Below are 12319 nucleotides of genomic sequence, written 5' to 3' on the forward strand. Positions count from 1 at the left end.
GCAAGCAGACTACCTCAGCAAGCTACGCAGGTGCTCCCGAGAATAGCTGGTGGATAGAAGATGGTTCCATTCTTCTCAATATTAAGGGAGAGGTATTTCCAGCCGTAGCATAATGTTGCTCAGAGCAGGCATTTGCCAGATGGTTTCAGCTCCCCTGAGGCTTTGGGATGTGAAAGGGAAAGGGCCAGGAACACACTTTTGATTCATTCCATTAGTAGATTAATCGGCACTGTCCTGGCTTAATAAGTCTCTTAGATTTCCCAGTGGAAATGGCACATGTAATTCTGCCCAGGTCACGCTCTGCACACCTGTGTTGAAGCTTTCACAGGAAGAAGCTATGCTGCTGCAGGCAACATCTACAAAACAAGGCTTGGGAGGGGGGTAGGGTTTTTTTGGTGGGAGAAGTGAGAGAAAATATTTTTAATAAGTACTGCTAAATAACGCTAGTGGGAGCGAGATGGCTTGTGAGAACATGCTTGAATTCTGCCATTTTGGTGGGGGATGCGTTTAAAAATCTTGCAGTGGTAGTTTGATGTTATGAAGCTTTTTTCTTTTGCCTTTTTTTTTTTTTTTTTTTCCTTTCTCTATTCTGTATTAATTGCTGGCTAGATTGCATTTGCCAGGAAGTATATGATTAGAGGACAAGGGTGCTCTTCCTGATAAAGGTCAGAGGCTGCTGTCTCAAGAGGCTGGTGATAAAATGAAGAGAACTGTCTCACCATTTTTAGCTGAAAACCTGAGCAGATGCTGTGCTGCTATTTACTTGCGGGGGTTCCTGTCCCCCATGACCTACGTCTTCCCACGCTCTTTCTGCAGGCCAGCCAGTTGTTGGGGAGTGGATTTAGTTGCTGCTGCTGCCCACATAGGAGAAGGTTTGTAGCTCTTAGCAGTTTTAGCAGGATCCTGTGTTTTAAACTCTTCTGGTGCCTGTGGATTGCAATGAGCTGCACTCCGATGTCACAGCAGCACTGAGCTCTGCTTGCTGCCAGACCTAATGGAAGTTTACTGATAGGATTGTATCTGATGAGACCTGTTGAAATTCCTTCACGGTTGGATTTTATTGAGGAGAGACTTCAGGTACTGCCAGCAAAAACATCCTTGCTTTTTCTGATCCATCATTCCCAATATACCTGGAGAGCATAGGCTACTCTTTCTTACAGGTCAAGATGACAGCAGTGGTTAATGTTGGCAACAATTTGATCGTCATCTCTATTTCTGGGACACCTGTCACCCTGGCTCCTTGCCACGGTCTCCCTAAGCTAAAACAGTGCTCCTCAATTCCAAATGCTTGGAGAACATGTTGTTTTCCAACCATTTATGGCAGACAGCTCCAATCCTTTGCAGGGTCTGGAGGAAGACTGACAGGGGCCCGAAGGAGTAAATGTCATGAGACTCTGGAGCTTTGTGTTGAAAGCTGAGATAGAGATATTTTACATCTTGCGGTAGACGTAGCCGGATTTAGGCTCTTTGGTATTTCCAGTAGAATGGCATTTCAGAACTGGGAGGTGAACTCTGACAACAGTGTTGTCCCCAGTTGCTGTCAACTTCATCCCAGACAGAGAAGTGCTGTATTTCTTGAGCAGCTGCTGCTGTGGGAAGAGTGCTAGTCTCTGAAATAATTTGAAATATACTGGCATAATAGACAGATAGAGCCAGCCCTCTGAATTTCTCTCAAGAATTAATCTAATCACTGTGTAATATGTTCTTACTGGTCTATCCTACCTAAAGGGCAAACCTAACTACATTAGGCACAATTTGGAGCATTTGATTTCCTTCAGACTTAGAATTAGGATACAGCTGACTATCCATGCACATATTTCGAGGTTTCTGGGCGTCTCTAATCCAGTTTGTAGTGACATTAGCATTAGATAACCATAGCGAGGCCTTTATCTGAAAGGAAACATGCATTCTTCAGGTCACACAAGGATGAAAAAAAGATTGTTCTGGTCACTGTTGCTTTCTGGGAATTTGGGAACAGGGAGGGATTTCATATATTGTTGTTGCTAGTTGCTTTGTTACCAAAGTGAGTAGCTTCTTTAGTGTGTACAGTAGTTGTCAGATATTATGGCTACACTTCAGAGGTTAAATTTGGATTAAGATAAGATGAGAATGTATTGCATAGGACCTAGGGCACAGTAACTGCACATGTTGACTGGCCATAGTTACTTCACGCCGTTTGTCTCATCTAAACTGAATGTGAGGGAGCTGCTATTCATTGAATTTGTCTTAGGGACTGGAGGGGTAAGGAAGTTGTAGTCAGTCTCTAAGGGAAGAGTCTAATTTAGCCAGGATTTGATAAGAAAAGGCATCAGAATGGAATTTACAGTACTGGGTGGGGGTTTTTTTGTTTGGTTTGGTTTTGGTTGTGGCTTTTTTCTTTTTTTTGGTCATTGCAGAATGTAGGGAAGGTGGAACAGCCTTAATACAAGCTCGGCTGAAGGTGCTTGAGAGTCATGGTATGTTTGTACCCCACAGACTGCAGTGATGCTGAAGACCAGATCTATAGCTGGTCTGCTCCTATGAGAGGCAAAATCCTCCTTATTCAAATACGTCAGTTGACACAAGTGCCAAGAAATACATCTGAATTTGTTGGAACATCCCACGTAACAAACTCTGGGTGTTTCCAGTACTCACTGCATGTGAGATCCGCAGAATGGCAAAATCCCTATTGAAATGGCCCTATTAAAAGATATAGGTAGGTATCTACCCACATGCCTTCTTGAAGGTCCCTTATTAAATATATACACTAAAAAGACTTTGAAGAATGGACTATCTTTTGCTTATAAAGCAGGAAACAAGTTGTGCAGTTAGTCTTTACGTACCCATGCTTTTCTAAATTGTTTTATGCTCATAATTCCCTGAGGAACCAGTTAGATGGAGGGAGCTGTTTGCTGTGACCATGAGAATAATCCAGTTAGATGGTATAGTTATGGTGCAGGTATGGTTAAGGACTGCTTTGCTCAGAATGAGATCAGAAGAAGAATTGCCTTTCTGACAGCTGACCTTTGCTGATCATTGTGAATTGAAGTTGGGGATATTGTATTTTATAACTAAATTTTTCCAGTAGCTTTTCTATCCTCTAGAAATCTTCCTCTATATTTTATATCTATTTATGCCTCTTGTCTTATGCTTTATTAATGGCTTTTACATTTGAACAGTCTGCTGTTCCTTTATGTGGTTTGACAACTGCCAATACCCCGTTGAAATATTTTGCTTTTACTTCCGTTAATGGCGAGTTCGCCTGGATTTTCTTACTACCATTACGTAATGGAAGTATCTGCAGTCCCCTGACACATGTGTTTGATCTCTTTCCATCCACCCTTACTTATCACAGGTTGATGTGTGTTGCACCAAAGTCTTTTCACAATTTTGTTTTGTTGTTCCTCAGGAGATGTCTTTCGGTGTTTATCGGTGTTACATTTTCATTAGCCGGAGTCATTTCTTTCTTCTTTGCTGAATATATACTTGTGCCATTTCTCATTCTGAGGCTGTATTTCAGTCATTCAGCTAGCAAAAAAAAAATATCACAGACTGAAGGTATTTTGTCTTCATTAGGTACATAAGGCTTCTAGGTAATGTTGCAGATTATTTTTTCTTCTCAGAGGGTCAAATGGAAGAATGTTATTTGAATAAAAAGAAATAAAGCAGCTGTGACAATAAGGATAAAAAGATGTGCACAATGTGATATTTGTTAAGCTGTTTTCTTTCCTCTTGTAGGTTTTGTATCTGTATATCCTCTTGTATGTGCAGTCTAGTTCTGTGGTTTATTAGTCTTTGAGTCTTTCTAAGTTGGAGAGAATGCATTTTATACTCTTAAAAAGGGATGTTAAAACCCAGTCTTCAAACTAAGCGATACAGGATAGAATTTTATTCCTATCTCTAGCAAATTTACTATCCCAGGATTTGTAAACTGCTTTCTATAGTGTAGTAAATTAGATCTCAGCAGTACAGGGCCTATGTAGATAAATATAGTAGCCATTATGCTTTGATATAGTGGTATTGCCTAGGAAATTACTACTGTTATTGAAAAGGAATTTGCTCAGGGCAAGAGGGTATCCATTACTTCCTGAATAACTTGCTAACATTGTTAACCTTCCTTTGCACAAACCAGCCAGAAGGAGCCCCTTTCTGCAGGATGGTATGGTTTTCCATCTGTATTCCTCTTTTTATCATCAGCAGGCCTAAGCCAAAGTTTCAGCATATTTAATAAACCACTGTGTGGTCCAGGGAAGAGAGCTACACCCTGTCTTCTCCTCTCCCCACTGCTGCAATACTCTTATCTTCATATTCTTTCTTAATTTGCTGGGTTGTTGCCGTGCTGATGAATCGCTGATGTGGTACACCCACTTGATGTGGTAAGCATGGAGACAAAAAATGGTTAATGATGGTGTAGCTCCATTGATGAAGTATTTGAAGCAGTTCCTCTCTTGCCACCCAAAGTCTCACACCTTCAACAGGATAACACTTGGATGCCATCAGTTCATCCTTTGGTATAGCTTCCCTTGTGGACTGTAAAGAGATGAGTTGTTGAGGTAGGAGCATCTAAATGTTTGCATGCTCTTGAATGCTTGACTTTGAATGCTCTGGCTTCACAATTTAGTTTTGTTGATTTTAATTTAAAAGTGTATTTTTGTCTGGGAACACATTTGCAGCAAAGGACCTTTCCTAGTGACTTGAGCCTTCCAGAATACTGCTCTTGAGTGTACTTGTGAGGACAGGAAAATCGCAAACAAAGTCTAAAAAGCCTTTCTGGGTACCCATTTCCTTCCCCCCTATCCTGCGCTACATACTTGAATGATTAGCCTGTGAATTGAGACCTTCTGAAGTTTATTTAAGGACTTAAATTTAATTACTATGTGAAGTCAGTAGCAGGACAGTCCCTGAAAATTGTTGGTTTTGTTTGCATGTCAAGGTGTTTTATTGTTTCAGGCTTTCTGCTTTTTGTGGAAGATAAACTAGCCCTTGATAGTTTGCTTTTAAATAAGTAATCTCTTTTCAGAAGCCTCTTGCTGCGCAGCTGAACCGTACCTGCAGAAGAGAGAATAGGGAATCCAGTTTTCCAGTAATGAAATGGGTTGCTCTATAACAAAATAGCTTTTTTCTTTTTTTTTCTTGTAATATGCCAATGTTTGGCTTATTTGCTTGGCAAAACATCTAAAAGGGATTGTGGTATTTTTCTGGGTGATTTATTGTACGTACTTTGTATTCTTGCTTCCTTTCACAAACAGGATAATGCAGAAAGAGGCTTCCTGGAGTCCTTTTGGATGTTGAGAGGAAAACTACCTTGTGGTTCAGAAATTCTGATAATCAGAGATAATGCCAGGATCCTGAGCAGAGGCAGTCTTTGCAAATGCGCAGTACTCTGCCACCAGGGTAGTCTCCAGTGGCACCCAAAGGAGTAAACCAACCTCAAAGAAGATCCTCTTATCTCCATAGGAACTGGATGTGCGCTCAGGGCTGCTGCCTTTGCCTCTCCCCAGATAGCTCCCAGCCTCATCTCTAATCTTCTTAAAAAACAAACAAACAACAACAACAAAAAACCCAAACAAAAAAACCCAAACAAACCAAAAATCAACCAACCAAACCAAATAAAGACAGACACAAGGCATACCCAAACCTCACAACTAGCAGGAGTCTGATTCCCCTGTTCTCTTGCCGGGACGTTCTGCCAGAGTCAGAGAGCAGCCACTGAGTTGGACAAACTTCCCTCTGAGCACTGCAGAGCACATCTCCCTTCCCATCTCCAGGCAGACCTTTTGTAGATGGTTCTTGAAGTGGTTATTGTGGTGGGACGATGATGGAGTCTTCATCCTCAGTCAGAATCCAGCTTCTGCATAAAATGTGAAAGCTCAGTTTGGCTTTTGGGTGTGAGAGGAACTGTTTTCCTTTGGTTTGAAATGAAGTTTCCCTCTTCAACCTGCCCCAACCTCCCTTCCCACTTTTCAGCCAAGGAAAACTGCACATAGATTCAACAGGACTTATTAACAGTAAAAAAATTTCATTTTATTTTAGAGTTCAAGCTCTTCTTAAAAACTATTTTATGGTTTTGTTTTACAGGAGAGATTGCTAAGAAGCCTTATTAAACATCAGAAGTAGATATTTTTATGATCACTATTTTTCATTCATGTATCTGTACACTCTCCCAGGTGCGTTCAGGTGCACAATTTAATTTGCACTCCCCTACCTGTAGGCCTTCTATTTGTATCTTTGTTCTGCAAACCTCCCATTATCAGACCCCCCTTCATTTTTTGCTTTGCTCAGCATTGAGATGTTATTTTAGCTCTCATTAGTGGAAGAATTCCAACCTGGATGCTTCTAGGAAAATTCAGATGCTGCAAAAATTATATTAGTGGCTTCACCGGTAGCACTGCTTTCCTGATGAAGTCTTCTGGTGTTGACAGAGGTATAATCTTTTGGCAGAGCTTAGCTAACAGCAGCAGGGCTTTAATAATACGGGCTCCAACAAACACCTGCATTCAGGGATGTCATTGCATCACAGTTGTACTTTTGGCCTTACAGCAGGTTTAATGTTAGTACTGTCGTCAGGGCTTATTAGAGCTGCAAATGCAGGTCGTGCAGTTTGATGCAGACTGTAGGCCTTTCAGTGTCCACACCTGAATATGTTCACAGCTGTAGTTTGGTTAAAACCCGCTTGTTATCTGGTTACATCCTTTCTGTTTGTAAGCTCAAGCTAGATAAAGAGGACTACATTGCTGTTTGGGTAGCTGTTGGAACATCTTCCTTAGTTACTGCTGGAATGGAAAGCATTTCGTTATCACAGACTGCAACAGCTGACTGTTCTCCAAATATAGAACAGAAATGTGTATTGAATGCTTTGGCTTTTTCTTCAGTATTGGGGAATGTCTCTACCTTTTCCCCACAGTAGCAGGTCAATGCGATTGCTGGGGTTGCTATTCTTGAGAAGCTTTGAAAAAGCCATTATTGTCTTCCAGCTCTAGCTGTGGATTTCACCTCCTGTCGTTAGGATTCCCTTGTAATATTCTCCCCCTCCCCCTTCCTAATTTCCTTTCTATTTCCTGCTTTCAGTTTTTCTTTTTTTGTCACTTGCTAGAATGTATACAAGTGTTGAAGTGTGGTGATGTGACAGGGAAGCCCAATAAGCAATCTCTCCAGGAAAAAATATGCCAATGTACCTCTGGTCCCGCTCAAGTGCTGAGTTTGTACGTAGATACACTGGTTTGGTCTCTATTCTCCTTCCATATATCCAAATGTGATTGTCACAATCATTTATACCTAAGTTACTGCCAATTTCTGCTTTTACAATTGATTGCTCTTTCCTCTCAAGATGGAATCTAATATGGAATTGCCTGTTTTCAATGGAACACTTCTTGAACTAAGAAATTGTTTTCTGTAATTTAGAAATTTCAAGGGTGTTCTTTGGCATTAGCCCCCCGATGCCTCCCGCAAGTGTCGCTCCGTTTGAAATTCCTGGCGATCACATGGGTTTTTCCCTCCGTTACGAAGAGGTGCTTAGCAAGCCATTCATCCTGTATGCTATCTAATGTGATTTCAGTAGTGTGTAGCAGACACACCAGCTCGTACCCTGTCTTGAGTTTTATCTGCTAGAATGTTAATCCATGAGCATTTGAAATCATATGCCTCTGAGACACAATCAGCTAGAAACAGATAACGTCAGCTTGAAACTGTGCCATACCTACTCCCTGTTTGCCCACTCAGATCTTTCCTAAATAGGTTAGAACTTTTTGTAAATGATTTTTTTAAGCATTTGGCTTATTTGAAATTTATATACCAGCAGTATTTTTGGGTTGAATTTATACACATAACTGAGCAGCCACAATTCTTATAAATTAAGGCTTTTGATACTGGTACAGAAGCAGGTAGATATTTTGTTACTGTTTCACCAGTGCCTCTTATTTTGCCAAATACCTTGATATAATATTAAATAAGTGCTTCCTTGCTCCCTTTTTTCGCTGTCCCCTTTTGTTATTTGCTAATACCTTCCTTACGTCTCTAGGAAGCACTAATATCTTTGCAGACTGCTTTCTTCCCCTTTCACTTTGGTTTACACAACCGCCTCCCATCAGAGAAGAGGGACCAATGTTTCACTAGGCTACAGCTCTCTGAATTTTTTTCTCTTAGCCTGGTATATATTCATTTTTTTCTTTCTGCTTTTAATCCTTTTTGGGATTAAACAGGAAAGATCCCTAAGAGATCATGTGTATTTCTACATGCAGCAGCCTTCCAAGTTCCCTGACATACATCCTGTAAAGCACTGTTGTTAGGATTAAGACAAAGCATTTGCAGGGGATCCTAGCTACCTGTTTCAGAAGCCTGTCTTAGTCATGTCTGTCTTTGTTTTTCTGGAATTAGACTCATTAATATACTGTTGTCCTCTTACTACTTACAGATTATTTTGTGTTTTCTTAGGATAAATTTTCCAGAACAAAGAATGTTTTCTATTGATATCTTTTACATGCCAGCTAATGTAGTTGAAAATCTATATAACCTGAATAAAAGCTTAAAGAAGGCCTAATAGCTCATCTGGTTCTTTTTCTCCCTGTATAATTATATTGGCAAAGTAACTCTTTCTTGCTTATAATCCGAGGCTAGCATGGTTACTCCACTGCCACCAGTGCTGTCTGCAAGTGTGGATAGTCTTGGGCGTACACTTCATCATCATCATCTTCATCATCGTACACTTCATCATCATCTTGGTGTTGGTTTGAACCTCTGGGCAGCAGCAGCAGCTCTGTTGAATCAGAGCAGTGGTGCCTCTAGAGGCATCCCGCAGCATCATTTCCTGACTGGTCGGGTACTCCTCTTGCTGCTTGAGAATATTGAGTGTTGAGAAACCTGCTCTTGCAGTTCATCAAAAAGTGCTCCAGGAGGAGGGTATTTCATCACCAGAAGTCTGCTGCTCTCAGTAATCTTCCCATATACCTTCCATGGAGAGGTGGTGGCCTAGTAGCAACAGTGGCAGATGAATTTCAAGCCAGTATTTGGATGATTTGAGGAGGGTTCATAGGTCTTGTTTTGCTTTGGAGATTAAATGCAACCTGTCCAGCTGTGGAGTTGCTGGCATGATTTGTAACGAGTCCCAGTTGTCGAAATTAAAGAACAGCCTTATTCTGAAAGTTTCTCTTTTTCTCTTCCATGGAAGAGTAGCCTAAAGGATGAGAGAGCCTGGGGAAGAAGGGGGAGAATTCCCCCCCCCCCCTTTTTTTTTTTAATCTGGAGCTTGTTGGTCACTCTTCAGCTTAGATTTAAGCAGTCATCTTTTTCAAGTCTTTTATGGAAATATATATTAAGTAGGATTTATTTGGGTTTGCTCACCTAGTCCACATCTCTCACTTTCTTCTCTGCATACAAGGAATCTCAGTTTTCATTAAAATTATAGTAAGATCATTTTTGGATCAGGATTCTGGATCAGAAGAAAATCTTGAAAATGTCATCAAAGTTACTTAGTGCAGAAGTGCCTGCCTTGATCTCCAGGCTGGCTGAACTGGTAGCTACCACCGGTGCGACTCTGCTGCTGAAATGTTAACTGAAGTGTCTGTGATGCAAATGTCAGCATTGCCACTGTTTCACTCCTCTTGGAGCATTTGAGAACAGGTTTATGGATCACATGCTTTTCTCTTTGGAGATGGTGGTGCATAGGCTTTGGTACAGTAAGTGATTTTCAGGAACATTGCTTTTCACTCTCTCGACCTGACCCATCATGCCAAAAGGTGAGAACAGATGGGAGTCCCGAGAGATGCTGCAGTTGAAACAGCCCTGTGAGCTTCCTGAATTGGGGCTCCTGCTCCATCCCTTGAGCAAGCAGGGCTTGTGTCTTCCTGGCTGTAAACCTCTGAGCAGCTTTCTGCCTGTCTCTAACGAGTGTGTCCCCATGGCTGCTATAGCAGGTCATGACGACAAGCCTTCTCTCTAGGTTTATGTGTGGGACCACAATGACAGTCATGCATTTCCTTAGAGCATACCATGTGTTTCCGCCTGTACCTGCGACAAGCCCAGCCCCCGCGGGGTGTGTTTGCAGCTTGCTGAAGGCGAGGGGAACCTGCGGAGTGCGGAGCGTACCTGGGATGTCTGTGCTCACTGCAGTGGGGAGGCACATCAGTTTGTTGCCCCGTAGATAGGGCTTGATTTGTGGGTGGAGCAGGGCAGGCCCCACAGCTGCTTGCTTTGCTCCCAGCCCACTGGAATCTGTGAGTAAAGGGAGTAGAGGTGATACGTGGAAGAGCACCATTTCTATATCTTTAGCTGAGATAAAAATATTTCTTCAAAACTCATTTCCAAGGATACCAATGCCTCAATGAAAACATGATTTTTTTTTTTTTTTTAAAATTCCCCCCCGTTTGAGTAGAGGCCAATTTTAACTTAGCATTTGGAGCCCAGCGAGGGAAGTCGTTTCGTCATTTTGAGGTGGGAAGGGGGCGAGAAACCCGTTTTCCTAGTTTGGAAGAGCGTTTTAACTGATTAATGAGATGAGAGGTGACACTTGTCCTGTGGCATTGGGCATGGGGGATGGGATGAGGATTTGCTTGTGCAGGGAAGGGCTTGCTGGAGCTTGTCAAGGTAGCTGGGGCAAGAGTGTCTTTTACTCAAGCGTGCCTTTGCTGGGGCTGCCGCCCCACCAGCAGAGCTTTGCAAACCTGAAATTGGAGAGCAGGCTGGGAGCGCGAGGCTGCGAGAGGGTGCTTGCCCCAGTCAGACTTGGGGGGAAGATGCCTCTGGGCAAGTGGGAACCCGATACACTTGGAGGAACCAGAGCCAGCTGCTGCTTTCCCTTTAGCAGTATGCAAGTCTGTAAAATACTCATGCAGAGCCACCTGCGAAAGCAGATTAACCCCTTTATTTGTGAGTCGCTTGTCTTCCTCAGCTTATGCTGATGGTGGTTGTTTCTCCTGCGGGAGCTCCGGGGTGGCTGGCACACCACAGATTTTCTCCTTAGCTTCAGGATTCCCGTAGCTGGGCTCCCCAGTGCCTGTCAGTGGTTAATGATTAAATACAGCTACTGAATTGTAACTGAATTTTGGGTGTTGACTAATGGGGTAGATGAAGACATGCAGAACCTGCCTATGCATCGTGCATGGCTACTGCATCTGCAAATAATTCCTGGAGAAGCAATTAGCGGGATGGGGGGGAATGGGTCCTCACCCCCAGTGACCTTGGAGGACAACACTTTGCCTCATTCATGTCTAAAGATCCCTTTTCTAAAGTAAGCACGCTCCGGTGCTGGGAGCCGGTGCTGGGAGCCAGGCTGCATTTATTACTAACCCCACCCATCCCTGCCTCTTGCAAGAATCCTGTGAGGCCGAGATTGTGTTTTTAGAAGCAGAATGACAGAGAGAAATTCCCTGGAGGCGAATGCAGAGTGTGTGCTGTGCACGCCAGTACAGACACACGGGGCTGGGAACTCCCAGGGAGAGATTAAGTGCGAGAGAAGAGCGCAGAGCAGCCAGAGCTGGAGGAGGGGGGTGGAGGAGGCGAGACGCTTTCTAAGCCTCAAACTGAGACGTTTGGATTTTTTTTTCTTTTTAAAAAAAAAAAAAAAACAACCAACCAACCCTCAACCAACCTCGGTGTCGACAATCTTACTGAAGTGCCTCTTGTGTTGCCGGATCATCTCACTGCTGGGTTTGAAGGACCCAGGCTAACATGATGTACCTCTGGGTGAGTAGAGAAGCGTGTGTGAGGGCTTGCACACTTTGCACATATAAGGAATGGAAAGCTGAAGGACTCTGCACTAACGTGAGCGGCCTTCACCGTTGGGCTTAGCTCTCTGCAGCCTCTACACAGAGTGGGCTTTAGTTTTTCCTTGTAAAAAACAATATTTAGAGCCAGTACTGTTAACTGGGTATTGAGCAGGCTTTTCCTGTGGTTATAAGTTCCTCTGGAGAGAACAATTTTGGGCAGGTGCCTTGGAGACAAAATTTTTGGTATAATGCCGCTCACTGTCTGCCATCTGTGAGACTTGTGTGAGATATATATATATATATTTATGCATAAGACTGTTCCCATGTGCCTCTGCTTTATGGGATTTTGGTGTTACTGAGAGACATCCCAGGTAGTGGAGGAATGCTGCTGAAAGGTATTTGTAGTCACTAAAGGTTAAGAGAGGAGCAGGGAGGGAAGAGATAGTTTTGCAGTTTGGGGGTGGGGGGAAAAGCTGTTTTGACAAAAGTTGGATGCAAGGTTGTTTTTCCAGAAGTGGCACAGTTACTCAAGTTTCTCATGGAGTATGGAAAATAATGTCAGGAAAAACATGTGTAAAGTGTTATATAGATCCAGCAAGTAAAGTAAAAGCATATATAAAAGCATATATATTTTCAGCCCT

At 42.6% G+C, this 12319-nt stretch overlaps 1 protein-coding gene across 14 annotated transcripts in view; it reads left to right on the forward strand.

The window, feature by feature from the left end:
- Window positions 1-12319, forward strand: part of RBFOX2 (RNA binding fox-1 homolog 2) — a 174335-nt gene that overhangs the window by 46804 nt on the left and 115212 nt on the right. The window contains exon 1 of one of the 14 annotated variants that reach the window (XM_075753589.1): window positions 11293-11655. The exons of the other annotated variants lie outside the window; for them this stretch is intronic. Within the exon in view, the coding sequence (XP_075609704.1) occupies window positions 11641-11655 (15 nt within the window). The 5' untranslated portion in view covers window positions 11293-11640. Of the gene's footprint in view, window positions 1-11292; window positions 11656-12319 lie in introns of those variants that run through there. 14 annotated transcript variants of the gene reach the window in all.

This window comes from Balearica regulorum, chromosome 1, assembly GCF_011004875.1.
Source record: "Balearica regulorum gibbericeps isolate bBalReg1 chromosome 1, bBalReg1.pri, whole genome shotgun sequence".
Lineage (NCBI taxonomy): Eukaryota > Metazoa > Chordata > Aves > Gruiformes > Gruidae > Balearica > Balearica regulorum.